This window comes from Poecilia latipinna, unplaced genomic scaffold (assembly GCF_001443285.1).
Source record: "Poecilia latipinna isolate Pla-1442-1.1 unplaced genomic scaffold, P_latipinna-1.0 Scaffold981, whole genome shotgun sequence".
NCBI lineage: Eukaryota > Metazoa > Chordata > Actinopteri > Cyprinodontiformes > Poeciliidae > Poecilia > Poecilia latipinna.
Genome location: NW_015113597.1, coordinates 96,031 through 123,606, shown reverse-complemented (window position 1 = coordinate 123,606; position 27,576 = coordinate 96,031). Strand labels below are relative to the sequence as shown.

The 27,576-nt window shown below is 40.6% G+C and overlaps 1 protein-coding gene across 1 annotated transcript; it reads right to left on the bottom strand.

The window, feature by feature from the left end:
* Nucleotides 1–353: 353 nt before the first annotated feature.
* On the bottom strand, nt 354–27,576 carry dock6 (dedicator of cytokinesis 6). Its single transcript, XM_015050261.1, is given in 51 exon segments — nt 354–1,671; nt 2,850–3,023; nt 3,121–3,227; nt 3,389–3,532; nt 3,619–3,855; nt 3,944–4,033; nt 4,116–4,241; nt 4,588–4,602; nt 4,694–4,825; nt 4,967–5,110; nt 5,902–6,094; nt 6,178–6,278; nt 6,394–6,552; nt 6,671–6,823; nt 7,002–7,136; nt 7,243–7,339; nt 7,454–7,538; nt 7,630–7,756; nt 8,359–8,541; nt 8,723–8,874; nt 8,969–9,138; nt 9,323–9,462; nt 9,607–9,777; nt 9,879–9,992; nt 10,945–11,085; nt 11,247–11,342; nt 11,582–11,668; nt 12,016–12,117; nt 12,554–12,723; nt 12,830–12,994; nt 14,521–14,752; nt 15,338–15,424; nt 15,533–15,634; nt 15,748–15,886; nt 15,958–16,028; nt 16,200–16,228; nt 16,231–16,316; nt 18,659–18,821; nt 18,920–19,013; nt 20,257–20,387; nt 20,502–20,658; nt 20,864–20,944; nt 21,854–22,003; nt 22,241–22,307; nt 22,502–22,587; nt 22,936–23,148; nt 23,533–23,659; nt 23,734–23,802; nt 24,018–24,199; nt 25,546–25,633; nt 27,352–27,576. Coding segments are annotated over 51 exon segments (6,357 nt in total). The 5' UTR covers nt 27,402–27,576; the 3' UTR covers nt 354–1,628.

Sequence of the window (27,576 nt, the reverse complement as noted above, 5' to 3'; positions counted from 1 at the left end):
ATTATTAAGGCTGTTTTAAAGTGGTAAACGTCTCTGTCATTTTTGTCATTGTTGGTATAATGTTTGCCGTTTATCCCACTATTTTTTTCTTTCTCTCTCCATATCCTGTGCTATAGCCTGTCCTGTTTGCCACCAGAACCAGAAAAAAATAAAAATACTTTCTCTCCTTTTGCAGTGTCTCTCTGACACTGCATAGGAACCCGACCCACCACACTGTTTCTGAGCTGCTAGGTCAGAACACACTGCAAAATGTTGTATTCACTGGTAAATATTTAATCCATCAAAAATATTTATGAGCCACAAATTGTTCAACCCACCTCCCCAACCCCAAAATGAAATGCTAAATGGTTTGAAGAAAGAAATATTTAATAGAATACAGACTAAATAAATACAAAACTACCCAGTAAAAAAAGCAGTTGTAAATAACAGCGCAACTTGTTTGGTTATTACAGTTTATGTGCCACATGTTGTTTACAATAGTGCAATTTTAAAGATACAGTAGTAATAAATGACTACAAAATAATAAAAAAAAAGAAAACATATTTAACAAGTAATGATGAATGCATAAGAGCACAGAGTGCTTTCTAACAGCAGATCCCAAAGTCTAAAGGGGGCTTGCCCACACAGGTAAAGCTTATTCAGTTATCACACTGCAGGCTGAGAGGAGATGCAACAGCCTGAACATATTTGTGTAGATAAAGGAGATGATTCAGCAAGAGGCAGAGCTTCTGTGATAAAACATCGGACAGAGGAATTCACAGTTAAAAAGAAAAAAAAAATCAGCTTTGGACTTTTTTTTTTTTTTTTTACTACAAGAAGTGAGACCTGAGCTTGCATGGAACGAGCCCAGCAGGTCTCTATATTAAATTCTTAGAGAGAGATGAGTTGATATAAGAGACGACTTGAGGACGAAGGAATGTAAATCATTTGGTCCACTTACAACAAAAGAAAACTCACAGTGAGGTGACTTTTTTTTTTTGTTTAAAACTTTGGCAGTGACTACTACCAGAGCTGGTTTAGAATAACCTAACAAATAAAAAAAAAAAAAAAAAAAAAAAAAAAAAAAATGGCCTGACAAAAAACAGGCCACCGACAGTCTTTCTAAAGCAAAACCGATAAACCTTAAAGCAACTCAGAAACATAATGTTTGGTAAAACCACTAGAGCCAGATCAGCTCAGACAGATTACTTTGGGTTTGGGAGATTACTTTAGACAGCTTTCTTTTAAACGCAGCTTTCTTTTCTCTTAAAGAACCTCACACCAAATGACAATGTTTACTAAGCAGATAACCTTCAAGTATAAACAGATGAGATTTTTTCCTACAGTGGTGTGAGCCTGTAGTGATGGTGGAGGGGGAGGATGGTTCAGAAGGGAAAAAGAGGTGACATCTATCAGTGTGTGGATGGTAGCAGTAGTGGTGTTGCACTGGGAGAAAAGGGTTAAGGAATGAGCATATGGATGGGGATAAAATAACAACCAAGATGAGGAATGATTGTGTGTGTGTGTGTGTGTGTGTGTGTGTGTGTGTGTGATGGTAACAGTTGGAGCGCAATGATAGGACAGATGGGAGGGGATGGTGCTAGTTTCTACAGCTTGTTGCTTTGAGTTGCTGTCCAGTTTTCAGCGCCTCAACAGTCAATTTTGCGAAAACTCGATCTGCCATAGGAGTTCCTGAAACACAGACAACGAAGAAGAGAGCGACACTGAAATTAGGCTAAAACAGGCAAACCTTTATTTAACAGTCTTCAAATAATTTTGGTCTCATTTAAACAATTTAAACAAAGATAATGCTGTACAAATGTTTTCAACTGCCTACTTTTATTTTTATTTCACATCCAATGTAATTGACTCAGTTTGGGCTTAAATTGATCCTTTTCTCTTTATTTTTAATCTTTGCGCCACCTTCATAAGAATCTATGAATTCTTGCAAAAAAAATATTTACACCTCTTGAATGCTTCATGTAAAACCACCAGTTTCAATTTTGTTTAACGTCTATAAAAATACTCTTTGCAAAGCTAGAACAGCATTTTTTCATCATTAACAGAAGAGAATAAATATAACAAATTAATTTGATTCTTTTATCAATTAAATCATTGGCATCTTCCCAAATGTAATTACTTCTTCCTCTGTAAGTGAGGTAGCATTGGAGATAAATCTAGAGCTTGATTTGCATTTGGAGTGTTTTGGTTTAGTTGAGCTTTTTGAGTTAAAAAAAAGGTATTAGATCCTTCTAATCTTTTAATTTGAACATTGGATACAATCCTAACCAAATTATTAAAAAATCCTCTCCTTAGTAAACAGATGCAAACCACAAGCCTTTAAAATTGCTGTAATTAAACTTTATTTAAAAAAAAAATCAGGATGATTTAAATTACAGATCTGTATCTAATCCGTCTTATCTAAAATTCTTGAGAAAATGCTGCTTGAGAAATTAAGTGTGCAAAGATCTGTTTCAGGAGTTTCGGTCCGGTTTCAGAGGACTGAAATAACTCCCGAGAAAGTTACAAATTACATTCTCTTGACCTCAGATAATGAACTTGTATCTTTGTATCTACTCTGGTTTTGATAGATCTCAGTGCTGCTTTTGACACAGTTGACCACAATATTCTCTTAGAAATATATTTTTTTACTTCACAACATTGCTTCCGTTGCTTGGGATTTGTCTAACACACAAAATCCTAATATTATACATTAACGTTTGTGAATGTAGCACAAAATAATATGGAAAAAGTCAAAGCCACTATCATTGTGATGAAATTTGGTTTCATGTTGCTCCACTGTTACAGTTTGAGAAGCAGCATGAGCTCATTCTGTGAACCCCCGCGCATCTGTTAACCTCTCAAATTACCGTTGTGTTTGCACAGTCTGCACGGGCAGGGGTCTGTACAGCTGGGGGATTTTGCGGGTGATGAGAGGACCCAGAGCTTCTTTTAGTTTGTGGTAGTTCCTCTCCAGCTCTCGGTGGTACTCTCTCTGGTCTGGCCCAATCAGGCTCTTATTCTTCCTCAGGGCGTCCTCACACCTGCATCACAAATAGCAGAGGAGAGGCCGACGGCCGGGTTTTACTTTTCTCGGTTACACAGCGGTCTGGAAGTCGGAGGTGTGGAGCGTGTCGTCACCTCTTGGTGAAGTCTTTAAAGCAAAGCCGCAGTTTGTTGTGATGGCGAAACAGCTTTGGGTCCTCTGGAATGTCGGAGAGAAAGACCTGCGCCACCTCAAGGGGACCCTGTGAGGGGGAGAAACCGTTACATATCGGCAGAGGAATGTCTAAAGACTGAACCAGACCTTAGGCCAGATTTAAAGCGGCTTAATACTTCAGAGGAGGTTGGCTTTGTGACATTTTCAACATGATACAGTTAGAAATCATTTTTTTTTAAGTCAGGGCACCTGGTTGACAGTGGTTCCCACACACCCCTGCAGCACCATTTGAAGCATCTTAGGGTCTGCCGGGTCTTGATTCGTGGCAAAGGCGAGCTCCTGCGTCTTCTTCTGCATGTCTTCAATCGCCACCTCCATTGGAACAAGGATAATCTGGAGAAACGACAACAAAAAAAACCCTAAATAGAAGCAGTCGCTGCAAAATGCCCCACCTGCTCCGTTATTTTGCAGATATCTACCTCCTCCTTGTGGATGACGTTGACGCGTGTCTTTATGTAAGGGAAGGCATGAGACGTCGTCAGGATCGTTTTGCGTTTGTACTGCTCATGCAGGTCGCCGTGTGCCCGGCCGTCCAGAGTGAAGGGAGTGCAGTACATGAAGGTCCGCAGGTTGTAGTTCTTGTCAAAATAGGTGATTCTTTCTTTCAACTCGTATGTGTCAAAGTAAGGCTCGACGTAGGTGATCTGGAGGTAGGCCTGGAAAAGCAAAACTCACAACTAGTTTTTTTTTTTTTTTTTCTAAAACATCTACGTTTTTATTCATCAAACGAACATATTAGGCTACCTTGTTGGGATCCAGTTTACTTTTGTCGACCGGACTAGAGTCCTTGATGATTTCAACCACGTCGTCCTCAAACCTTTCCGAGTAGAACTCCTGCACAACGAAGAGTTTCATCTTGAAGTTTCTCATAAATCTCCAGTGACACTTTTATTAGGATAGTGATAAATCAGCTTGCCTCAAGCCTGTGGGAGATTTCAGCTAATTTGGTGATTGAAGGCTCCTTGTAGACAAACTCCTGCTCATCCAAATCTCCAAAGTGGCAGCCGTAGAAACCAACTCGGAAGTAGGTCCCAAACATTCTCTACAGACTGCAGGCAGGATACAAAAACAAAAACAAAAAACAGTAAGATAATTCAATTCATTTAGAAGTGGAGAAGCAAAATAACGAATTGAAACCGAAGAGGCAGCGCCTCGACATTTGAGATGGGGCCATGAAGCACAAAGGAATGCAATCTGAAAGCTGATAAAAGCGGAGTTCAACTAAGTTAAATAATGAAAGTTTTCTCACACTCACCAGTAATGTGGCGTCCACACAAGAGCACAAAAACAAGTTTTAAGAAAAAGGAAAAGATTGTGAGTGTAAAAACTTAAAATTATGTGTTCAATGTTTAAATGACTGTATTTAATTACGGAAATGAATGTGTTACCTCCCATCCTGAACTCTAGAAACATTGAAAAGTGAAAAAGAAAACAACATAAGACACAGGGATCAAGTGATCAGATTTTTTTTTTGAATCTGAAAGTCAAACTAACTTGGTTGTAGACTTTGTTGAAGGCCTCCTGCAGCTTCCCGTGGACGGTCGCCAGCTTTTTGAAGTCTCTGTTGGCTTCGTGGATGGGCAGCAGAATCTTGTACACTTCGTTTATAGCTTCATACATGGCAGCCTGTGGTTTGAAGATAACGCAACACAGCATCTACTAATACGGCTTAATCGACTGTGTTTATTTCAATGTACAGTGCAGTAACCTTGTGCTGTCTGACCCCATGTTGTCTGTCGTCATGGAGCCAGAGAATGTGAGTCGTACCATGTTAAAAGAGGCAGCTGCTTGCTCCAGGAGGCCCACCAGGCCGGCCTCGCTGAAATACTTCCCAGCACAAATGCCTTCCTCCTCAGGGGACAGAACGTCATCTGAAACTGCCGACTCCTCTAACACGTTGGATGAGATATTCTGTGAGAAAACATAGAAGAGTCACATCAGAAATCCAGCTGTCTTTAGAAGCCACTAGTACATAGAGTTTGTGTTTGATTAAATCTTAAGATAAACGATGACTATTACTTTACATTATCCTTTACAAATCATCCCTACAAAAACAAATGGGACGCTTTTGTGTTACAATCTGTCAGAGATGGGCAAAGAATGAAAGAAACTAAATACACGACAGTCCTGGAAGAAAACCTGTCAGAAGCTGCTAAAGACTTGAGACACCTTCCAGCAGGACAGAGAAACTTAAACATACAGAAACAGATAGAAGGAAAACCTTAGATATAAACCTATTAAGGTGTTCGAATGGCCCAGTCAAGATCCGGACCGAAGTCCAGCTTAGAATCTGACACAATGCTTAAAAATATACATTTACAGATGCTCTCCAACCAACATGAGTTTGAGCTCTTCTGCAAACAAAAGCAGACAAATCTAAAGGCATGCAAATCTGGGAAGGAATCACACCAACACACTTGCAAGAGCAAATATAGCAGAAGTTGGTTCAACCAAGTATAAACTCAGTGTAAACTAGTCCAAACATTCACCACACTTCAGATTTTGTAGGAAATTTGAAATCCATGATCACTTGTCTTCCACTTCATAATTATGTGAGTTTTGTGTTGGTCTAACACATTAAATCCCAATAAGACACATTACATTTTGCAGTTGTGATACAACAAACACCCAGAGATATGAAAACTTGAACCAGGGTCTGTAAATTATAAAGTGCTTTACTGATTTAAATCGCTTCTGCTCACCTGAAATGTTACACAACCGATGGGCAGGTAGCGGCAGTCCTCCAGCATGTTGAGGTACTCTGCCACCAGCGCTGCGCTGTGAACGAGGCAGTGGGCCGCCTCGGCGTGGTTCCCTCTCTCAGAGTGTTTTCCTGCCATGTTCTGCAGCCACGTGAGGCGCAGGTCAGGCGAGTTCTGGTAGCCTTTGGCGATTCTGAAACAGAAAACAAAGGAAGAATTTTTTTTCTTCTGTTTTTTTCTTCACCATTTTAACTCATTCTTGGTTTTCCCCAATACCTGTACATCAGGTCAATGAGCATTTCAGGATCCTCCTGATGCTCTTTCATTTTCACTGTGTCGGTAAGAATCATGTGCAGGTTGAACACCAGATCCTGAACCTGTAGTTTTGGAAAAAAAAAAAAAAAAAAAAAATTTAAAAACACCCACCAACATTGAACATCACACTCTTTCAGTTTTAAGACTGCTTTAAAAAGAGGGTTAGGTGTAAACTACCTGCTCTGGGAAAGGCGTTTCACGCAGCTCTAGGTCCTCCTCAGCGTACGTCAAAATCGTCTTTAGTGACCGACGAAGATGCTCTTCGTTGAAGTTCTGTGATGTTCCCACCAAAGAGGACAGAGACATGGTGACCTGCATCTTTACTCGCGCAAAGTTCTGATGGAAGACCGGAGAGGAAGAGGCAAGCTGTAAATAACATTATATTCTACATGCAATGCATATGTAAACAATGAAAGGCATTTGAGGGAATAAATTAAAACGGTGCTAAACTTACATTTCCGATCTCAAAGTTCTGCCTCATGAGGAGATAAAGAGAGGCGGAGGCCTGGCTCCTGACGGAGCCGACGCTGCTGCTGCAGTGACGGAGGAGACGCAAACAAAGGTCCGCGCAAAGCTCAGTGTCCTCTTCAAACAGCATCTCTGGAAACTGCTCAAAAATACGACTTCAGTTAACTCAATTTACTATTTACACAGGGGTGTCAGCTGAAGCATTGAAAATTATCTAATGCACTTAAAATAACTGATTACATTTTCAAAAAGCAGGAATGCATTTGCGTTCTGCTTAAGTAGTTTAATTCCTAAAAAGGACGGCGCTGGTTTCTCACCTTGAAAACCAGTGCTCTCTGTGTAGTAAAGCAATGCTGCAGAAAGAGGGCGCTCTGGTTGCCTGCCATGCTGTGAAGAATCACTCTCAGGACTCCACCGAGAACGCTCTCTTTCAGTTCAGAGGCAACCACAGTCTGAAGGAGGACAGAGACACGACACGCTGAAACTTAAAAAAACAAAACAAAAGGCAGCTAAATGTGACAAAAAAAAAGAAAAGAAAAAGAAAACGCTTAGTGTTACCTTTACTATGATTTCCAGTGTGTCCAGTACTATGAGGGACACCTCAGTAGCTAAGTTTCCATCCACCACAGACTCCTGCTCCATCTCAGCTTTACTCCTGTAAGTTTATTCAGCGTTCATCAGTGTGTCACATAGAAAAGCATCACTCAATACCAATTCCAAGCCCTGGCCTCTCTTTATCTCCTCATGAGGCAGAACTTAATTAACCTACTTGTCAACTCTGTCTGTATTTTGTCTCCAGTGGGTGACATTCTTTTTCCACCTGACATTTTCCTGGCTGCCATAAGGACTTCTTTCTGTTACAGTAACAAAAAAAAAAGAGGTGAATATGTGAGATTTTAACAGCTGTAGACAAATCATGAACCGTCATGTTCTCATGCTCCTCACCTCTGCAGCGGCGGACCATCTCTTGGCGAGCCCCTATAGTTCCCAGTATGGCTTCCTCCAGTCGGGCTTTCATGTCCTGAGACTTTTTAAATGTCAGGCTGTTTATTCTTTCCAGCGCTTTCCTCCCCTGCAAAAAAAAATTAGTCAGAAAATGTCAGCAGCACATTAAAAAGACATTACACAAATTTGAAAAAAAAAAAAAAAGTAAGTTAAGCCTAATAAAAATGACACATTTACAATTTTTTTTTTTTTTTTTCATTTTTTGGATAAATTAGCATCACGATTATGCTAATGCACACTCAAAAACAAACCACGTTATAGTCTAACACACCAATCTGAATGTGCCAACAAGAAAAAAGAGTTTCTGAATTTTGATTCCAAACTTTCTGGCTACCATAAGGAAGTTGAAGTTGCTCCTATAAGTTCTGCTCTAATATTGGTTTTCAAGCTGTGAGAGGAAATGTTTAGCTGGGAATCTTACCATGTACAGTTTTAAAAAATAAGAAGGAAGCTATATGCCATGTTTTTAATTCTGCAATAAATAAGACAGCCCAATGCATAAACACTAGCATCTTATCCAAAAGTATTTAAATTAGATTTCGGCATTTATGACAGCGAGGGTTCAGATAACTGGTGCAGAAATATATTAGATTTCCATTTTCGTGTGTTAAATGAATAGTAATGAAATGCTCACACACAGCAGTAGGTTATCTATCCTCCTTACTTTACCTTGTATTCAAAACAGGACACACACAGATGAAGCAGATCCAACAAGCGGTTGATCTGCAGGACAGATAAATCCGACACCCAGCGCTCCAGGAGAGAAGCATCCGCGTTCTTCAGCACCCACAGGAAGCACACCAGCAGAGTCCGGCTGCACTCGGCAGACAGAGAGCTGGTCTGGCGTCCGGCCTGGTGGAGAATGGACAAAAAACAGAAACTAAAGAGCAAACCTTGGGATCCGCTTCAGAAAAGACGAAAAAGGACAAAAAATAGAGAGCAAAGGAGCCGACTTCCTACGCAGCGGCCGACCTGCGACCCGTCAGTCTGTAGGGCCCAGGAGAGGAGGCTGACCCTTGCCATTGTCACTTACCACAGAGGGGAGAGCAAATGGGTTGGCTTTGGCATGCGGTAAAGGGGAGCCAGCGATCGCCATGGCAACAGACTGGCTGATAATGTTGCCACTGTCTGGGTCAGTGTCTTCAAAGTAGGCAGAGGTATGGCGAGCGCGAGAAAGTGAGGAGTCTGAAAGACGAAAAGGACTCTCAGGTATGTCGTGTTTCAGAAATGAAAGATTTTTTTTTTTCTTTTAAAATGGCGCATGAAACATTCCACTGACCACAGAAATCGTGGAGCTGATGCAGCGACTCCATGACGATGGGCAGCAGGGGCAAGTAGAGCTGAGCAACATGGGCCCTAACCTGAGGGTCCTGGTAACGAGGGTCCGCATCGTGGCTGCACAGCAGAGAGTGAACGGCGCTGATGGCCTTTTTATGAAGGAAGAAAACCCTGCAGGCGACAAGAGTTGATGAACCACCTCTGTCTCAGTCCTCACTGACAGTGGCGCCACTGGGACTGAATAAAAATACAAATCTCAACAAAAGCATAAGGTCGTAATGTGAGAAATGCGAACATGCTCAAGAGGATGAATACTTTTTCAAGGGGTTTTATGTAGAAAATATGAAGAACCTACCCTTCGCCATCAGGATCAAGAATGAGAGCGAGTTCAGCGAGCAGCAGGCCAGACAGGAAGTGCTGCTGGCGGAAAGGGACCGACAGCTCAAACATGGTGGCCACACCCTGGTCTTGCACCATGCTTGAAAATGCTGAGCTCTGCCAAGCAAAACAGATATTAATAAGATAATATAAACTCTGTGAATGCAATTCTGTAAATGGAAAAACAGAAACTTTTAAAACTGAGATTCATAAACGTAAAAGTACAAAAAAAGATCCACACTTTGGAGCCAACTTGAGTACCTGTGAAGTAGTGGATGAGGTAGAAGGGGAGGGGGACGCTGGAGGGCTCAGAGTTGAGCAGGGCAAGTTGAGGATGACATAATGCTCATGGCTGCAGACGATACGCATAAAGTCCATCCTTAAGGCATTCAGAGAGCTGGGATTCTGTGTCGTGTGGAGCTTGTTAGCGATCTGTTAAACACACAGATTCACTGAGCGCAAGAAGTTGAAAAGCGAGAGCAGAACTGGGTCTTCTGAAGCTACGGGGAAATGATGAGGAGATCAATAGAAACCTGTTTGTAGTAGGAGCGAATGAGGTTGAAGACAAAACCCCGGTCCATCAGAGACAGGAGATCGTTAAGGAAGAAGGCCAGACTGTTGTTCAGCCTCTCCACAACCTCCACATCCTGAGAGGGTTTGGAGGGATTTCACAGGGAGAGGGAGGATCAATAACAAGAAGGGAGTTTTCAGGTACATTTCAATAAATGTGAGCTTCAACAAAAAGTTCATTTGTTTCAGTAATTCAATTGAAAAGCTGGAAGTAATCATTTAGATGAAAAATGGAGTGAGACATTTGATGCTTATGGCTTATAGCAACAAAAAATCCAAAATTCCTTTTCTCAGAAAATGTAAACATGTTATATAGGATAAAAAATTATTTTATTATAGAATTTTAAGCCTACTGTACAGTTTATACACTGTGTGGTTGGGCCTGAATTAATGCAACAGGAAGGTGTGGCGTCATCGCCATCGGCTTCAGGTGGGATCTTACTTTTGACCATGATGAGGAAGATGATGGAAGCATAAAATGTCTATGGGCAGAAGAATGTACTGCCCATAGACTTTATATAAAACAAAACCAAAATCTCCCAAAACCCTTCCTGACTGTGGTATGGTGACTTCTCACTGGACCTCAAGCAACTAGAATTATGTGCCTTTCTCCTCTTCCTTCAGACTCAGGTACCTTCATTTCAGAATTAAATGATATATGTACTTTGATTCGAAAAGATGAGTTCTACATGTCAGTAGAGTCGCCTTCGTGTTATCTGTGGTTCAGAAGTGGCTTAACATAAGTCAAGTTGCAGTTTTAGCCCCAGTTCTGGATATGCCCGTGTGTGTTGGCTCATCCCTCACTGATCTCCCTCCTTTAAAATTATTTGATTCACAATCTTTTTAAACCCGTAGCAATTCCTCCTGCTTTTCCATATTCTTTTTCCACGTCTTCCTTCCACTCAACCTTCCATTAATATTCCGGAATTCAGCTCTTCCCCCACCTAGAATTCTCCCCACGCATTTCAACTTAGCGTTATTAAAAACCCAGACAGCGGATCGTTATGTCTTTTTGTTGCACACATTTACCTTGTGATGTCTGCTTGCAATGTCTGCACTGATGGCACACACGAGTGCTGCAATGTCGTCAACGAAGCGGTCCGGGTAGCGCTGTCGCCTGGGAGAATCCAGTTTAGAGGTCAGGAATAAGTGATGAGCCATGCTCTTGGTCTGAGGAAAGGAAAGGAAAGGAAAGGAAATAAACTCTTAAACAAAAACAGCTTTTTCCTGATTTAAAAGTTGCGATTTGACCGTGTTTGCTTTGGATGCACGAAAATTATTCACAGAATATTCTGTGAATATTCACTGAATATTCACAGAAAGACACTGACCATCAATTGGAAGAAGAACCAAGCCTGCTGCAGTGTTGCTTCCCTCACTGTGCTGGTGCTGACCACCCACTGCAGCGCCAGCTCCTCGTGGAGCAGCTAGACGTGAACCAACACAGCAGGTTTTAGCTCGCAGGAGGAAACAATGAGATGTCGCTTTCACTTTTTTTTTGTCAGATATGAATATTTTGTAAATGGAACTACATCCAAAATACAAATGACAAGAAGAAAAAAAACAAACAATATGCGCTGTAAAAATCGCAAATTTGAAAAATACAAAAAATGTGGGTATGCATTAGGGAAGAATGTGAATGTTTTAGATGCCACTTTTGTTTTACCTTCTTCGTAATCGGTCTGGTGGGAACAGTTAACAAGGCCACACTGTCCAGAAAGGCAGACATGCGATTGGAGCTGTGGTCGCTCGCCTGACATGAGGTGATGGTGAGGTGAACACAGACATGGGGACAGCGACGTGAAAATGGGTGAATGAGAACGGGCGGGTGAAGGGAGTTCTTTTTACGAACTCTGATGAGGCTGAAAGGAACTCTAACGAGATCCAGGGTGAGCTTCTGTCAATTAGGCGCTTGTTAGGGCAGCGGGGAGAAAATGTGTTGGAAATGATCGAGGAAATGTAGTTTAAAAAAAAAAAAAAAGAAGCAGGATGAGATTTGCAGAGAATGAGTCCATGCAGAGACCAAAGCAAAAAAACAAAAAACAAGGAGCTGATCGGGGGCTGTGAGCGATGAAGGTGGAGGAAGGAAGGATTTGGCACCTGCTTGAGCTCACAGCTGGAGTTGGGGTTCCGGCGTAGCACAGATCTGGAGCCCCCAGGAGCATAAGCAGAGTTTACCCAGGAGTGGGAGCGGTCAATGCCCTGCCGTAAGCACCCGAAGAAACACACACACACACACACACACAAACACACACACAGAGAGTGGCAAGAGGCAAGGACACAGTGAGCAAAGGGAGGCTAATTATCACACAGGATTTTATTTCAGGTTGAAAATCAGGAAGAGACAAAAATTAAGCTCAAAGGGGGAATTAAAGGGGAAAAGCAGGGAGGAAAGAAAAACTGGAGGAGCCAACAGAAACAGAAGACAAGAGTAAGAAGCACAATTGTAATGACTAAGGCAGTGATTAATTACTGGAACAGTTCTCAGTCGACTTGAGTTTAATGAATCTGCTGTGAAGAGTCAAGACATTATAATTAAATCAACATAAAATTACGAAAAATGTGAAAAACCAGCACAGTAGTTCTATTAAAACATAAAATAAAGACTCTCAGCACAATATGGAGAATATTAACTCACCTTGCTTCCTATGATCCTTTGGACTTCCTCATCCGGGGAAATCGGCGTGCTGGCCAGGTCGGGGTTGGAGTTGCTGATGCTCTTTGAACGGGACAGATGCAGACTGCTCGGGCGGCCCGTCGCCCTGGACAAGGTAGCATACTGCACCGGCATCTCATAGGGATGGGCGCCTGCTTTCCAGGAGGAAAAATAAACGCACAAAGAAATGAAACGTACAAATGGCTGAAAGGGCTTTTGCAAAGTCGCGTAAACAGTCAGTTCCGACTGGTCGCTCACCTGCTGGAGGCATGACAGGTTCAGCGGTGGGCAGGCGGAAAACGTAGTGGACGTAGGACGCCAGCAGGTTGTTGCGACCGTGCTGGTCTTGGTTTCCCTCCAGGTTTTTGTGGATCTGGTTAACCAACAGCGCCATGGCTTCAAAAGCAGCCCGGCCGAGATTCACTACAGGTCAAAAAAAAAAAGAAAAGAAAAGAAAAGAAAAGCTATTTAAAACACAGATATAAATGACAAGAATCAAGACTTTTCTACTGAAATAATTATTTTTTTTAAAGAAAGATATGTTCTTTTTGGATTTTTGAGCCACATAACTCTGAAATACAAGTCATTCAGTCATTAAAGGTTCTTAAACTCAATAGATAAACCAGTGCTTTGTTTAAACATAATATAAAACAAATAATAATAATATTAACAAATTGATTTTAAAGTGGAAATTGAACAGTCCACCAAATTTGCTTCCATTTTCCAAAAATAACAACATTCCAGCATATTTTAAACTCCATTTTTAACACAAAAAGATTGATTTTGTAGAAGAGCTTTTAAATGTAGCGCACATCAGCACATCAGACGACCTTATCACCTATAAGAGCTGCTTTTCTCCAGATCTCTTTAAAATATCCAAGCTGGTCCTTTTAGGTTTGGCCAAAATAATCTCATGTGCACGGGGGGGGGGTCAAAATAAAGATGTCAAAATATGTCAAAGTCCTTTGCAGAAATGATGTTGATGATAATTTAGAAAATCAGAAAGATTTTAAATAATCTCCAACTTAAAATTCTGCTTAATGTGCTAAACTCAAACTGTACACATTTCTTTTTTTGTTTTATAACTGAATAATTACACGTTTGAAACTTTGAAAGTGAAAACAGCCTGTGGACATGTTTGGGTCTCTCTACAGTGTAAAGAAAGTGTTAAAAACACACAACTGATTATCCTGTGAAATTTGACTGAGAGAAATGTTTCTGTCTGTATCACATGCTATGTTATAATGCTGTGTATTTTTGTGCAATCTTCCAGCACAAGTTTTGTTTTGTTTTTCATCCATAAGAAATCGTTGAACCCTTGATGAATCAGACTGTTCCCTTTTGCTCTGCGGTGAGAGAGGGTCGACTTGCCCAACAGGTCATGTCTGCACGTGTGCAGTTAACAGTCGCTCCACTGTTCTCCCCTTTGTTGCTATATTTAGAAACTTTTCAAACTAAAAAAAATATCAGTGTCGGCCAAAACTGGACTTGGCGAGTCAGGCTTTTTATAGATCAGTGATCAGTCAGAAAACTAGGTTTGATAGGTTTATTCAACATAGCTTAATAATGCTACATAAATGAGAAGCTGGCTAACAGAGGAATGATGTGGTGTTTATTTGTTATTTGACAGACAAATCTATGGTGTTTTTAAGTGAGAGTTTGTCTTGCAGTTGTGGTGAGTGTAGTGACTGGACAGGTAAAAGAAGTGAAAAACTGTTTAAAGTTTAAAGAAAAACTTTTAAAATCTTCAAACAATAAAAATGCTATTGACCAACACCAATTAAAAACACTACAGAGCACAGAACAATGGATCTAGGAGGCAAGCAGATCTAAATGAGACATGGGAATTTATAAAAAAAATAATCCACAAGTTTAACAAATATCACATCAGCTCTCCTGGATTAGAACTAATAATAAAAAAAAAATAAATAAAAAAAAAAAACACTCACCAATTTGGCCTGCAATGACTGGCGGGTACACAATTAGCTGAATGAGCTTGTTGAGCAGCTGATGCAAAAATCTGACACAGGTATCCAGCTGAGACCCTTTCAGCGCTGAGATGCTGGCCTTCAGCTCCCCTTCCATGTTTGCTTCGGTAATAATCACATCCTTCAGTCGGAACGGGAAGGAGTACTCCTCGAGGACATACACCAGAGTAAAGAACTTATCCAGGTGTGCGTCCTGAAAGGTAGAGCCAATCGAACACAGATTTATGTTTGTTAGAGCAAACACAGAAATCCAGCAGACATTTAAGGCAATATTTTGTCTTTTTAAATCCATATAAGAATCAAATTGCAGGCGTTTGCAGTCCTAAGCACAAATGTAAAAGTACCTGAGGAATTTTTTAATTGTTTTGGATTATCTGATTAATAATTGGATGACAAAAGAGGCTTTGACATTTTTTAATTATTATTATTATTATTACCAAATTTGAACCTGGAGATGCTAAAATTAGGTCAGTAGCAGGTCTGGATAGAACATATTTACAGAAAAAGTTTATTATGTCTTTATCTTAAGTGCAAAATGCACTTATTTTTTCTAGCTTTGGCTTAATTACTGCTCTGACTGTGTTGTTCTTTCAGCAAATGGCATTTTTGTTGAGTCTGTATACTTCAGTTATGATCAATCGATCACTAAGTTGACAATTATTTCAATATTCGATTCATGGTGATCAATTGTTCCAGCTCTACATTAAAGACTTTATGAATCTGAGAGAAAAACAAACTGATAAGCTCAACCCTCAGCTAAAGAAGCATTTTTATGTACCTGAGTGTGAACCGAGGAGGTTGCTGTCACCTCGACATTGAAAACTCCTTTGTGATTATCCACCCACTTCATGCCTGGAAGCTGAACCTGCCACACATTGAAATTCGACTCATTTAACAGCGCGCCGTGACGTCACAAAGGAATTGCTGTTGGCAGACGAACTGATATCCACGCAGTCTCGTGTACATCACTCACATCGGGGGTGAGCACCGAGTAGCTGGGTGGAGGCTTCTCCACAGACACAGGAAGGCTGAAGGAGCCGGTGCGCAGACGGCCGTGCTGCATCAAAGGTATCCACTGCGGGCGGAAAGACATGTGATCTCTCCCAAACGGCGAGAAGTACAAAAAGAGCTGCCAAACAAGTTAACATGTGGGTGAAAGTGTTAAACCTGAGCCAAGAGCACACTCACAGTGTAGCCCACGGGGGTCTCCAGAGGAGTGTTCTGCTTGGGCTGGCAGCTGATGTGGTAGAAGGTGAACAGCAGATGATGGTTGTCTGTCAGATTGGCAGGAATCTTCATCTTCATCTCCTCATAGAACTCAGGGGACCTTATGAACAAAGAGTTAACGTTCAAGAGAGCTCAACAGAGAGAGAGGGCAAAAGAGCAAAAGAGCCTTACTTGTTATGGTAGATGATGGGAGTGTATGCCTCTTTCATGAACTCGGCACAACTTGACTTTCCGAAGATGACCTGGTCAAAAAGGCCCAGCGTAAAGGTCATTTTCAACCACTAGCACTTGTTTTAAATAACCAGGCTCTATTGTTGCCTGCAGGTTTATAGAAGAAGCTGTTTAATATATATATAGATTTTTTTTTTTTTTTTAGGATACGACAGTCATGCTCATCTTTGAACGGGACTGACCGGTAAAGCTTGGCTGGGATCTTCTCCTGCATGAACTGAACTTTCACAGCAATATTCCTGACCGAGCCCTGACGGCTGCTGAAGTTCAGACTTTGCGGGTACACATAGAGCAGGTTCCTGAGATGTGAGGAACAAGCAGAGGGAGAACAATGTGATACAAAAAGACAAATCTGTGAAGGTAAAAGTGAAATAAAGTTCCTCACTTTTGTTATATTGTCATTAAGAAAAGCATATAGAGTCTTTTTTTGTTTTTACATTTTGTCATGTTACATCATAAACTTTGGGGTTGTCATATTGGGATTTTGTGACTAAAATTCTAATAAAATACATTAAAGATTGTGATTTCAATGTGACATCAAGCACGAATATATCTACAAGGCATTCTACAACCTACAAATTCTTTACAAAATTCAAAAAGTATGATCCTCTTAAAAAGCGAGAGTCCTGTGCGTACGTGAGAGACGTTTGACCCATCACCGTATTCTCACTCGTGTCACCAACGTCTGTCCAAGTTAAACACACACACACACGGGTTACTACTGTTCATATTTTGAAACATCTGATGTAAATTGCGTTAGAAGAAAGATTACCACAGTATAAAAGTAAAAACACCACACACTGTGGCACAAACGCTACAAATGTTTGCATTTGTAGCTTCAAGCATGTCTCTTCCATACATCACATGCATGTTGCAATAGTGAATGACCTGAATGACAAAATTAGACACTCCGTGGTTAAGCTTTAAGAGAAGGTCACCAAGACCAAGGTCGTGAAACTAAACTTGGGATCGAACCACAAACGAGCTAATGTTTCACCACAGTGCTGCGTGTCCAGGTCCTATAAAAGGCGCAGCAGCAGGCCTGGAAAATTCAGCTGTAGATGATGAAATTCTAGATGAAAGGGAGATACATGTCCTCCTCTTACAGTTCTCATCTTTTAACTTGCATGTAAACATTTTTGGAGCAAGTGGGTTTAAGAAAAAAAAAAAAAGAAAGCCCTTCTGAAAATGATCTGGAGCCTGTGTCTCGTGTGTTTAGTCGGGGGTTTCGGAGCGGTCCTCGCCAGCCCCATCAGGAAGACGGGCAGCACGGAGGGCAAGGCTGCGCCTCAGGAGGAAGTCAACGTGCTCATGTTTGGAGTCATACAGCTGAGCGAGTCGCTCAACTACGTCTTTGAAACCACCGAGGCAAAGATAGAGAGAATCAGCAAGGCTCTTAAGAGGCATGAAGAAACCCTCCAACGGCTGAGGCAGCAGACTGAACAGGCTGCAGAAGTGGAGCAACAGATAAAAGTCGTCGTCCAGCTGCTGCAGGTAGGACCAGGGAAAAACGCAAACACTGGATTCCATGTGTGAAGCTGAATAGTGGCATGATTGCAGTTCCGATTATGTAGATATAGAATACAGAAGCTAGGGAAGACTAAGAGAGTTAGACAGTTAAAGCAAAGTTCAACAATGTAAAGCACCTATTTCATTCAGTGACTTATAGGAAGATTAAGTTTAGACTCTTAGTAAGGTGGGTGTAGTTTATATAGAACCTGCTGTTAGAGAGACTAATAAGGCCAAATCCTTATTTTCGCAGGAACAAATGACAAAACAACAGGCTCAAACCCACATCACAAAAGACTGGCTGAACAGCATAGAGAAGGACGAGGAGGACCTGAAGGCAAAAGTAAAACAGCTGGAGATGTACATCAACAACACTGCACCACACAGCCTCAAGGAGCTGCAGGTACACCTGAAAACTCAACTCATTCACTGTCAAACTGGAAATCACATTTTGTTTTCGTCACATGTAAACATCTGGGTTGCTTTTTTTTTGTTTGTTTGTTTCTTTAGAATAAAGCAGAGGTGCATCTCCAAATCTTGAAAGGTTTACAGACCTGGAACAAGATTCAGAAAAAGGATATTGAGACTCAGGATGAGCAGCTTTCCAAACTGCAAAGGATGGTAATTTGCCGTTTCGACACATTTCATATCCTGTCTGTTTATTTCAATTAAAAATGTTGTTTGTTTCTGTGTTTCTTTCAGAGCGAAGCTATGCCATAGCTCATTCAAGACTCATCAGTTCACTGAATAAGAAAAGATCCATCAACTCCTCGTCGTTATTGCACTCCTTCATACCTATATATAAATATTAGTTCATGTTAACACTTTTTAAATAGAAATTAAGTTAAAAATTAAGTTAAATTATTATACACATTTCTTTGTTATTTGTAAATAAATATTAAATATTTGAAGAAAAAAAAAAAAAACTTGGTTCTTTTTGTGCAATTTTTTCTAAGTTTTGAATCTTTTTGCTTAAAAAAAAGAGAAAAAGCTCCAAAAAAAGAAAAAAGTCAAATCAATCAATAATCACACAGGAAGAAGCATGCATCCAATGAGTGGCTGAACTTGTGCTTGTTCAACACAAGAGGTCAAGCCACCACTCGCACGTATGCCTTTAGTAGTAAACGCCCACCTGTACGTTGTGTGCGGCGTATACACATTACGAGCAGGGAACTCCAGCACCTCTTTGGTGGGCCGGACGCGCAGGTCCGGATAAGGTTTCACATGAAGGAGTTCTGGTGAGAGGCAGTAATGTGGCGAGTCCGGTGCTGGAGAGATGTCGATTTTTAACTGAGCTGAGGGGCACACGAAGCATGACAAGACATCAAATTAATAATAATAATAATAAAAACTCTCTTAAATCTTTTCATGCAAACTGGCACATCAGAGTTACCAGTGACAGGCCTCAGCCGTCGCAGAACAGAAGACGGCCGGCGCATGTCTGCCAAAAACTTGTACAGGTCCTCATCGCTCAGTCTATCCCCCTCCTTGGTAAGCACACACAGAGGAAAAATAGGAGGAAAAAAAGGGATATAATCAGGTTTTAAATTCAGAAAATAACAAGATTATCCTCTCAAAAGTCCAAAAAAGTATTTAAAGCTGCCTCTTCATCTTATAGAAGCAACTTTTTTTTTTTTTTTACTGCCGCAACATGTTATCTAGCCCTCAATATTGCTAATGCAGCACACTGACAGAGGAGGGAAGAAAGAGGGGGAGGACAACAAGTTAATAAATATCAGCAGTGAGTTCCAACTCTGTTGTGTCAGGAAACCAAGGCTGATACATGAGACTGGAGATGGAAGAGCTTCTTCATTTCACTCTAGCAGCACAATGATGCTGCATCTTTCACAAGAAAAAAAAAATAGTAAAAAAATGGTTTCTTCATCCAGTTTCTTCATAAATGCAATTTCAATTTGAATATGGAAAAATTAACGTTACAGCCAGATTATTTTTAAGCACAACATTTTTAACAGGAAAAAAGTTAAAAGTCAAGTATTAAATCCATGATGTATCATAGTTCAAGGTGAACTATGATACATAGTTCAGTTTTTGTTTGTTGAGCAAACAAAAACTGGTGACCCATCACAGCATAGATTAAACAAATGTTAATCCAATATTTTATAAAAGTCAATCAAATCATTTTATTGGCAAGTTATGGTTTTAGGATCTTTCAAAATTATCACACAAAAAAACTGAAAAATCTAGAGAATCTTTCTTGTTTCATGATCCCGTACTTTTAATGAGCCAAACTAGACAAAACGGGAGAAAAAATAGAGACGGACCAGAAGAACAGAGAAAAACAAAAACACAAGATTTTCGTAAGATTATTAAGACTCGAGTTCAAGCTAATCTTTTAATTCCACCAACATGTTCCTTCTTCAATGCTTTGGTTTGGCCCTGTTAAGAGTCCTGACTTGATTCTGATAATGAATCTGTGGAGCAAGATAAAGATTAGGGTTATGTCAAGGAGGCCTTCCCTCCTTAAAAACGGTGAGTTAGCAGTTATAAGGCGTGTTCAATAGCTGTAATGATAATTTTCTCAATTAAAATTGAACTTTCTTTTACTTTGCTTTGCTACGTTTTGAGGGATTTCCGTCTTGGCTGAATGGGAATATTTAAAATTTAAATCTGCCAGGGGTGTGAATACTTTTGGGCTCATCTGTAGTGTATTTAAATGTCAGCCTGGATGTTTTTACCAGACCCAGATAACACTGTTGCATTGAGTCTGACCTGTTTAAAGAAGTTGGTGACGGTGAGCGTTGCTGGGCGGAAAGTGGCAAAGTTACACATCTCCTCCCCAACACTCATCCTCTCAAACCCCTTCTTCTTTCTCTCATTCCAGGTCCCGTGGCTCTTTCGTTCTGCCAAAAGAGATTTACAAAACACGTAAATACCTGAAAGTATTTGTAGAATGGTAAACGTTGTGCACATGCAGGAATTAGAGGTGGAACTGTGGATGGAGAGGCACTTGGTACCAGAGTCAGAGTCTGGGTCAGACCGATCGAGACCGCCAACGCTGCTGACGATGTTGACGAGGTGAATGGCTGTCCAGGCGAAAGGCATGCGGAAACGTCCGAGACGAGAGCACGCCTGCTCTGCCTGCAGGCGGAGCTTCTCCAGCTTCTCCTTGTGCTGCGGAGGAGCAACAGGAGGTCAAAACGAGCTCAAAGGACACTGAACTGCCAAGACCTTTCTGCAACAGCCAAAGATTTAGCAAACTAAATATGACAGCGGGCACTGCAAAATCAACCAGACGGAATTGAGTAATATTTGTGGCTCAACTTTCATAACGTCCAATGCAGAACATTGCAACAGCGACACACTTTGACTCCGTTACCTTTGAGGAGTCTGACTCTTTCATGACCATGTAGGGTTCACAGCATTCGCCAATGTCTCCCTGCTGAAGAACTTTTTCAAGCTGAAACAAATTTTATATGCAGGATTGTTAACAAAAGAACGGTTATTTTTCACATACAGCCACCTGAAAAATTAGGACACCTCTCTAAAAATGTGTTATTTGGATATTTACACACGTCAGTGATTTACTGCATTTATACAACAAAAAATGACTTTGCTCTGCTAATTAAACAACTGATATGAAAAATGTAGCGTCTAGGAAAAAAAGTTAGCATGACCTTATCTCTAATAGCCAGTGTGCAGCTCTTTAGTTGAAATAACTTCAGTGAGATGATTCTTGTTGCCAAGTACTAGTCTGTGACGTTGAGGGAAGTTCCACCTGATCTCACAACATTTCTGACCTTTAGGTTGGTCATTCTACTTCATGTCTTAGTTTTCAGCCACTACTTGGTGAATTTCCTGGTATGTTTTGGGTCACTGTCATGTTGCAGGACTAACTTCTGCTTCTGCATGTCGTCCATTTGCTTCTTTAAGCATCATCAAGTCCTTTGAAAAACTCGTAGTGGATTTTATGACAATGAGCTGACCCAGCTGTGCTGCAGCAAAGCATCCTTAATACATGACACTCATATCATGCCTCACAGTGGATATGAGGTATAACATATTTGGCTCACACCAAATCCGTCGTGTGTTCTGGTTGTCTAAAAAATTTTATTTTAGACTCACCTGTTTAAAGAACATTATTCCTAAAGTGCTGGTCTTTAATCTCAAAAATGGGAATAAATAAATGTCAGTTCACCAGAATTCACTCAATTAGTTCAAGATTACATTTTACAGAAACATTAACAGGCTAAATGACTGGAAATATTTTGAGTGGTCAAAAATCATTACTAAATGTCTGTATGACCAAATATGTGCAAAAAAATACATGGAGTGCTCTAATTATGACATTTTAATGAACTTTCTGTACCTTAATGACCAAGAAGATATCAGGAGAAGGGTATGTGATGGAGAAAATGGCCGAACGAGCCAGCGTGGATATAACTACGTGAGGCGTGTGAGGTTTCAGCAGTCCTTTCATCTGATCCGAGTTAAGGTCGAAGTAAAAATTCTCTGAGATCTGTCGGGGGGGAAAGATAAATGGGGAATGGGGAAGGAGGAGGCATGGAAAGATGATAATGGAAATCTACGTCAGAGGAATTTAATTGAGTTTTACCCAAGTGATCTTAACGAAATAAAACACACTTAAACCTTTTAGACGGAAGGGAAACTCAATTAGTCAAACATGAGCTCAGAATTACTAAGTGGCCTTACTCAGCTTTATTGACTGTGGAACATAAAAATAAAAAACATTTACCTTTTTCTTTTCCTTAACGTCATAAAGAGCAAGTGATCCAAATATTGGCTCGATTTCAATCTCAAATCTGGAAAAAAAAATAAATAAAAAAATTATATATTATATATATATATATATATATATATATATATATATATATATATATATATATATATAATATGCACTTACTGTCACATAAAAATCACACTAAGGAAGTTTTGATCTAATTTGGCCACTAATGGAAAAAATGAGGTCATAAACATGAGGCGTTATGTTTCTTACTTTAGTGACAAACACTTGACCATAATCCTCTGGCCGCAGTGTTCTTTGGGCACTTCAGGTAGAGGACATCTCTCCACTGCTTCATCCTGCCACACAGAGAAGAAAAAAAATCCACAGACCGAGATAACATTTAAACAGACGTTGTGGTAATGTCATGGCAGACGAACAGCGATCTGTACGCAGACATAAAGAGACACGGATCGAGAGAGAAAAAGAAAAAAAACAATCAAATATTGAGGAAAGAAAAGGCCAACTAGCTTATATTTATCATCTCAAATTGCACATTTTGCACATCAAATAAAAGCATTAATTTTATCTGAGTTGAACGCATCCCAAAAAGATAAACCTTGTACTTGATAAAGCACTATACGATATGTGTAGGTGATTAATACATGGTTTTTTAGTTAAACGTTCGCAGCTATTTTCACACAAACCTCATCAGGGGGAGGGTAGAGGCCCAGCAGGTCGCTGTGGCGCTCCTGAGAGCGTGCCTCTGTGTTGTTCCGGTCCATATCCTCTGCAGCTGTCCGCTCCAGCACGGACGGGAGCAACGCATCCGGGGAGGAGTTCTTCAGGTCAAAGATGCTGGAGGCCCAGCTGCCTCGGGGGGTCTCGTCGAGGCTAACGGACCTCCGCTTCGAGTCATCCTGAGGAACACGCAGGCAGGAGGGGACATTAGTTCCCCCTTCCCTCACCAGAACAGCTGCGCAGTAACGCTAAAGACTCCACTTGCTGGGTCATCCAAATATTTGAATTCCTAAGAAGCATGAGTAATTGATAAGGGAACAGTTAGAGCCACTTATCCATTATGGATGCGGAGTTGTAAACAACTTACGTTGCCCTCAGCCATTTATAATGGCAGACTATCATGTTAATCTCCTCATCTGGGGGATGAGATGATGTGAGCTTAAGCGGAACTAAAGCTTCCTTTTAAGCTCCCAGCCACGCTTAACCTCGCCTATGACCCTAAAACTGACTGAAATCGCATCTGAGTGTTTAAAACAGTAAATGCTTCCAACACGACCAATTACCTGGTCGTCCTGGCGATCGTGCGCAGCAGCCTCGTCCAGTTCAAAGGTCTGTTTGACCAGCCCTCGCTGCCTCTCTCTCTGTCGCTCAGAGTTTTGAGGGGTGTAAGTGGTGCTGTAGTGTTGAAATCTGGAGGAGAAAATCAAAACCTTGAAACGGTGATAAGCGCGCCCGTGACGGCAGTCGACGAAACTGACACTTACTTTCTATGAATGACAAGCCAGTCATCTGTGTAGACAGCCAGGGCATCTCTCACTCTGGGATCTAGTGAGCTGCATAGAAAAACACTTGAATAATTGAGCAGTGCATGCCTTTATTATTTATGTTCACATAGTGTCAAAGAGAAAGGCTTTGTTCTTCTCTCTAGTAAAGCCGTCTCTCATTACAGTGAACTCGATGCTGCTGCTTGTGCAGTAATGTATAGATCACAAGAGGATTTGTAGATAACATAATGAGCTGTGAAGCCGAAGCAGCCCCTCTGACTTACTCCTCCTCCTCCTCAGGCAGAGGCGGCTCCAGTGTAGTGCACTCTTTGTCCAGCGGGAGGAGCTCCAGGTCATCCTGGGGAAACTCCATCAGCTGTCTGAGGGGGCCAGCCTCAACCCCTGGAGCGTGACTGCTCACATATTCTTCAAAGTCCACCGGTTCAACCACCTCCGTCAGGGGCAACTGTCAGAGAACATCAGGCCATGGTTACTTAACCATCGCTAAGACATCGCCATCAAGACAAAACAATAATTGTCATTTGGCTGTCTCGTCTTGTTAGGGGAGAGATTTAGAACATTTCTGACAAAGCTTAAAATGTACATAAGTTAGTGATACACTAAAAAAAAAAAAAACAAGGAAAATCATTCCTATACACTTTTAGAGCCATCACAAAAAATCTCAATTGGTTAACTATTATAATCCATTCTTGAATAATCTTTATGAATGCATGTTTAACAGCTATTTTTCCTGCTGATGTTCTGTGTGTGAGGAGAAGCCTGTGGCTGCGTTGTGCAGGCGATGCGTGTGTAGAGCCTACATCAGCAGAGACTGACTCCGGTCATTGGCCGACTTCGTTCAAGCTGGAGTTTTGAAAAAACAAATACGTCGCAGTGAAAAAAAGATTTCCGCTTTATAGAGTTCTTCCTTTTATGCTTTTTTTTTTGTTGTTGTCAAAAATCTCTCAGATTAAGCTAATTTTAAAATAAGACAATCTGAGTAAATACAGTAATGTCCTTTTCAAATGTTGATTTAAATCATTAGGATTAACAAAATGTAATCAAGACAGCTTTATCCTTTAATAAATAAAATATCATTCAAAAACAGGATTGTTTAGTTACTCTGAATATCTTTATACAACATTAGAATGTCTTTGATGTTCGAAAAGACTTAAGAGTGACTTCAAATCAAAGCAGATCAAATCTTTAAAAGGATAAATACTTTGTAATAAACGTTTTGAATAATCTAAGGCGTATGGGAGTACTTCAATGACCAAAAATGACAAAAAAAAAAAAAGGAAAGTTTGGACTCTCTACAAGGACTATTTGCATACGGTAGCAGCACAAGATCGACCTGTGAGCGTATGAATGAGCTGACAAAGAAACAAAGTCATCAAAAGGTTTCTTCAGCTCCTGGGTGCAATATAAGTTGGACACATTGTTTGTCTGATACATTTTCCCCTGAATAAATGTTCGGGGATAATTTTAAACCAGAAACTGAAAACATTTGAATTGATCGACGCCTTGTTTTCATGTGGAAATGTGTAGGTTCTGTCTGTGTTAACAGAATTTAATTGTCTAGGCAATTAAATAAGTTAAATGAATCTTAATGGCTTTTTAACCAATCCTACATTACGGTAATTATCTCTGAGCCGCTCTCATAAAGATTTCAAAAGTTAAAGAAGCAATGCTTTTCACCACATCCTTCCTTACGCAGCCGCAGAAATCTAAAGAAGGATCCTCAAGATTCAAAAGATAATTCCCAAAACAAACTTCCCACAGACCCAATCTTTACTTTACAGGCTGACTTACAGGGTGATGAGCTCCTCCTCGTTTCTTAGACAGCTGAGGTGAGCCATAGTCTCTGGTCACTTGCTTTCTGACCTCTGCTGCAATTGTCCTGCAAAAAAAAACAACAAAAAAACACCTTGTTTTTTAGGAAGAAAGAAAAAGAATATGACATCTGGGTTCAGTTAATGTTAGGGAGGTACAACAAGGTTTTAAAAAGTTGAGGTTTCAAAATTGGTAAGTTCAACTATCAACTGATTGTTCTCTTTACAGAGCAGAACAGCAAAAAATGTAGAACATTCTGCACATTAAGTGCTTCGAATATTCCACATTGTTACTCTATACTTCTGCTAACGTCAATGTTTCAAAGTCAAAATACCTATTGCCTTTGTCTATTATGGCACTATGAAAATCTCATGCTGTTGTCTCCTGGCCCTGTCTGATCTAGAGGCTAAATAATTTAACTTTTACTAGGAATAAATATTTGTATTTGTTCATATTTGTCCTGAATTACAATGTCAACATGTGCATGCTTGACAGGACATTTTCCATCACTTGCCTTATCTAAACTCACTTTTTTAGAGAAGTAACACCTTCGTCTGTTCCTCTATAGTTCAGCATAAAAGTTTCAGAGACATCATCTATAAACTATCTGTAATTGAAGGACAGCAGCTGTTGCAGATAATGACTCAAACCTCACAGAGCAGCAACGGGTTGGATCCCGGGAACGGGCGGAGGGCCAGATCTCCGTTTCTGACTGTTAATAACTCACAGCAAACGGCTTAAAGACAAAGCGGGAGAAAACCCCAATCCTCTCAGGGAGAACAAACAGCTGCTGCTTTTGATGTGCAAGCTGTCTGCTTCAAAAGCTAAAAAATAAAAAATAAAAATTCTCCCTTAACACCAGGATCTCAACTTTTCCTTTTTTAAGTGTAACACTTTTTATTTCATACTTATTAAGCAGGTCTGTGTCATTTTTAAAACATGGACAATTGACAAATCCATTTAAACACAGGAAAAAGGAAAGCTAAGGGCTGCAGAGGCAGAGCCAGAACGGGCTTCCCACCCTTTCCTGCATCCGGGACAAAACAATAGTGTTGGACCTACTACAGCAGACACAATCCGAAGAATGCAATGGTAAAAGTTTTATAATTCACGGTCTGATGCAGCTCAAAGTAGCTACTTTACATTTGACGTTACTGAACTTAATTATAAGAATCCATGTTCTTGTTTGTTTTCTGATATGTGGAGGAACTATCTGGTTTATGTACTTAGACAATGCAAATACTTGTGAATCCAGGCCAAATACAAGCATAAGGTTAAAGTGCATAATCAGAGTCTAATATAAGTTATTAGCACACAAAAATGAGTTGTCATTTACATGGCTGTGAAGCTTTTTTTTTTCCTCCTGGAATCTGATCAGTCAATAAGTGTAGTGAGAAACGGTAGATTTGTACTTAACTCGGCACTTTGCTCTGTTTTACAACATTATAATACTCCCAATTTGACACACAGCAGCAGCAGAGGAGCTCTTTAAGCACAGTAACTGCTTCACCGAAGTGGCTCTTGACAACACTGCTACCGTGCTACAATAACGCCTGTCAAACAGGTTGTTAAAGCCTGTAAAGTTAACTGGAGCGCCAACCACTCCAGTTCAATTTTTTTTTTATTATTATGATTATTATTGAATTAGCGAAGTTACGTGTTTAAGCTAAGTTGATAATATTATGTGATACAAATCTGTCCTAGCATGGTTGCTATGTGTGCGCTCGGTCCAGCAGGTCACACTATTCACTGTCGCTGTTAAACAATAACTTGTTTCAGTCTCACCGGTTGATTTTATGAGCAAACGCCCTCCTTTCGCACGCTGAAGATGTCATTTCTTGCCCTCCATGTAAAGAAAGTCTTCGAAAGTCAAAGTGAAAGTGTTCTCCTCCCGTGGCGAATTGGGTTTGTCCCGTCCTGTGTTGGGATGCGGACCTCTTCCTTCTCCACACCAGGACCAGACAAGGAGCCCTCCTTGTTCCTCCTAGTGGCCGGGAGTCGAGGCGGCTG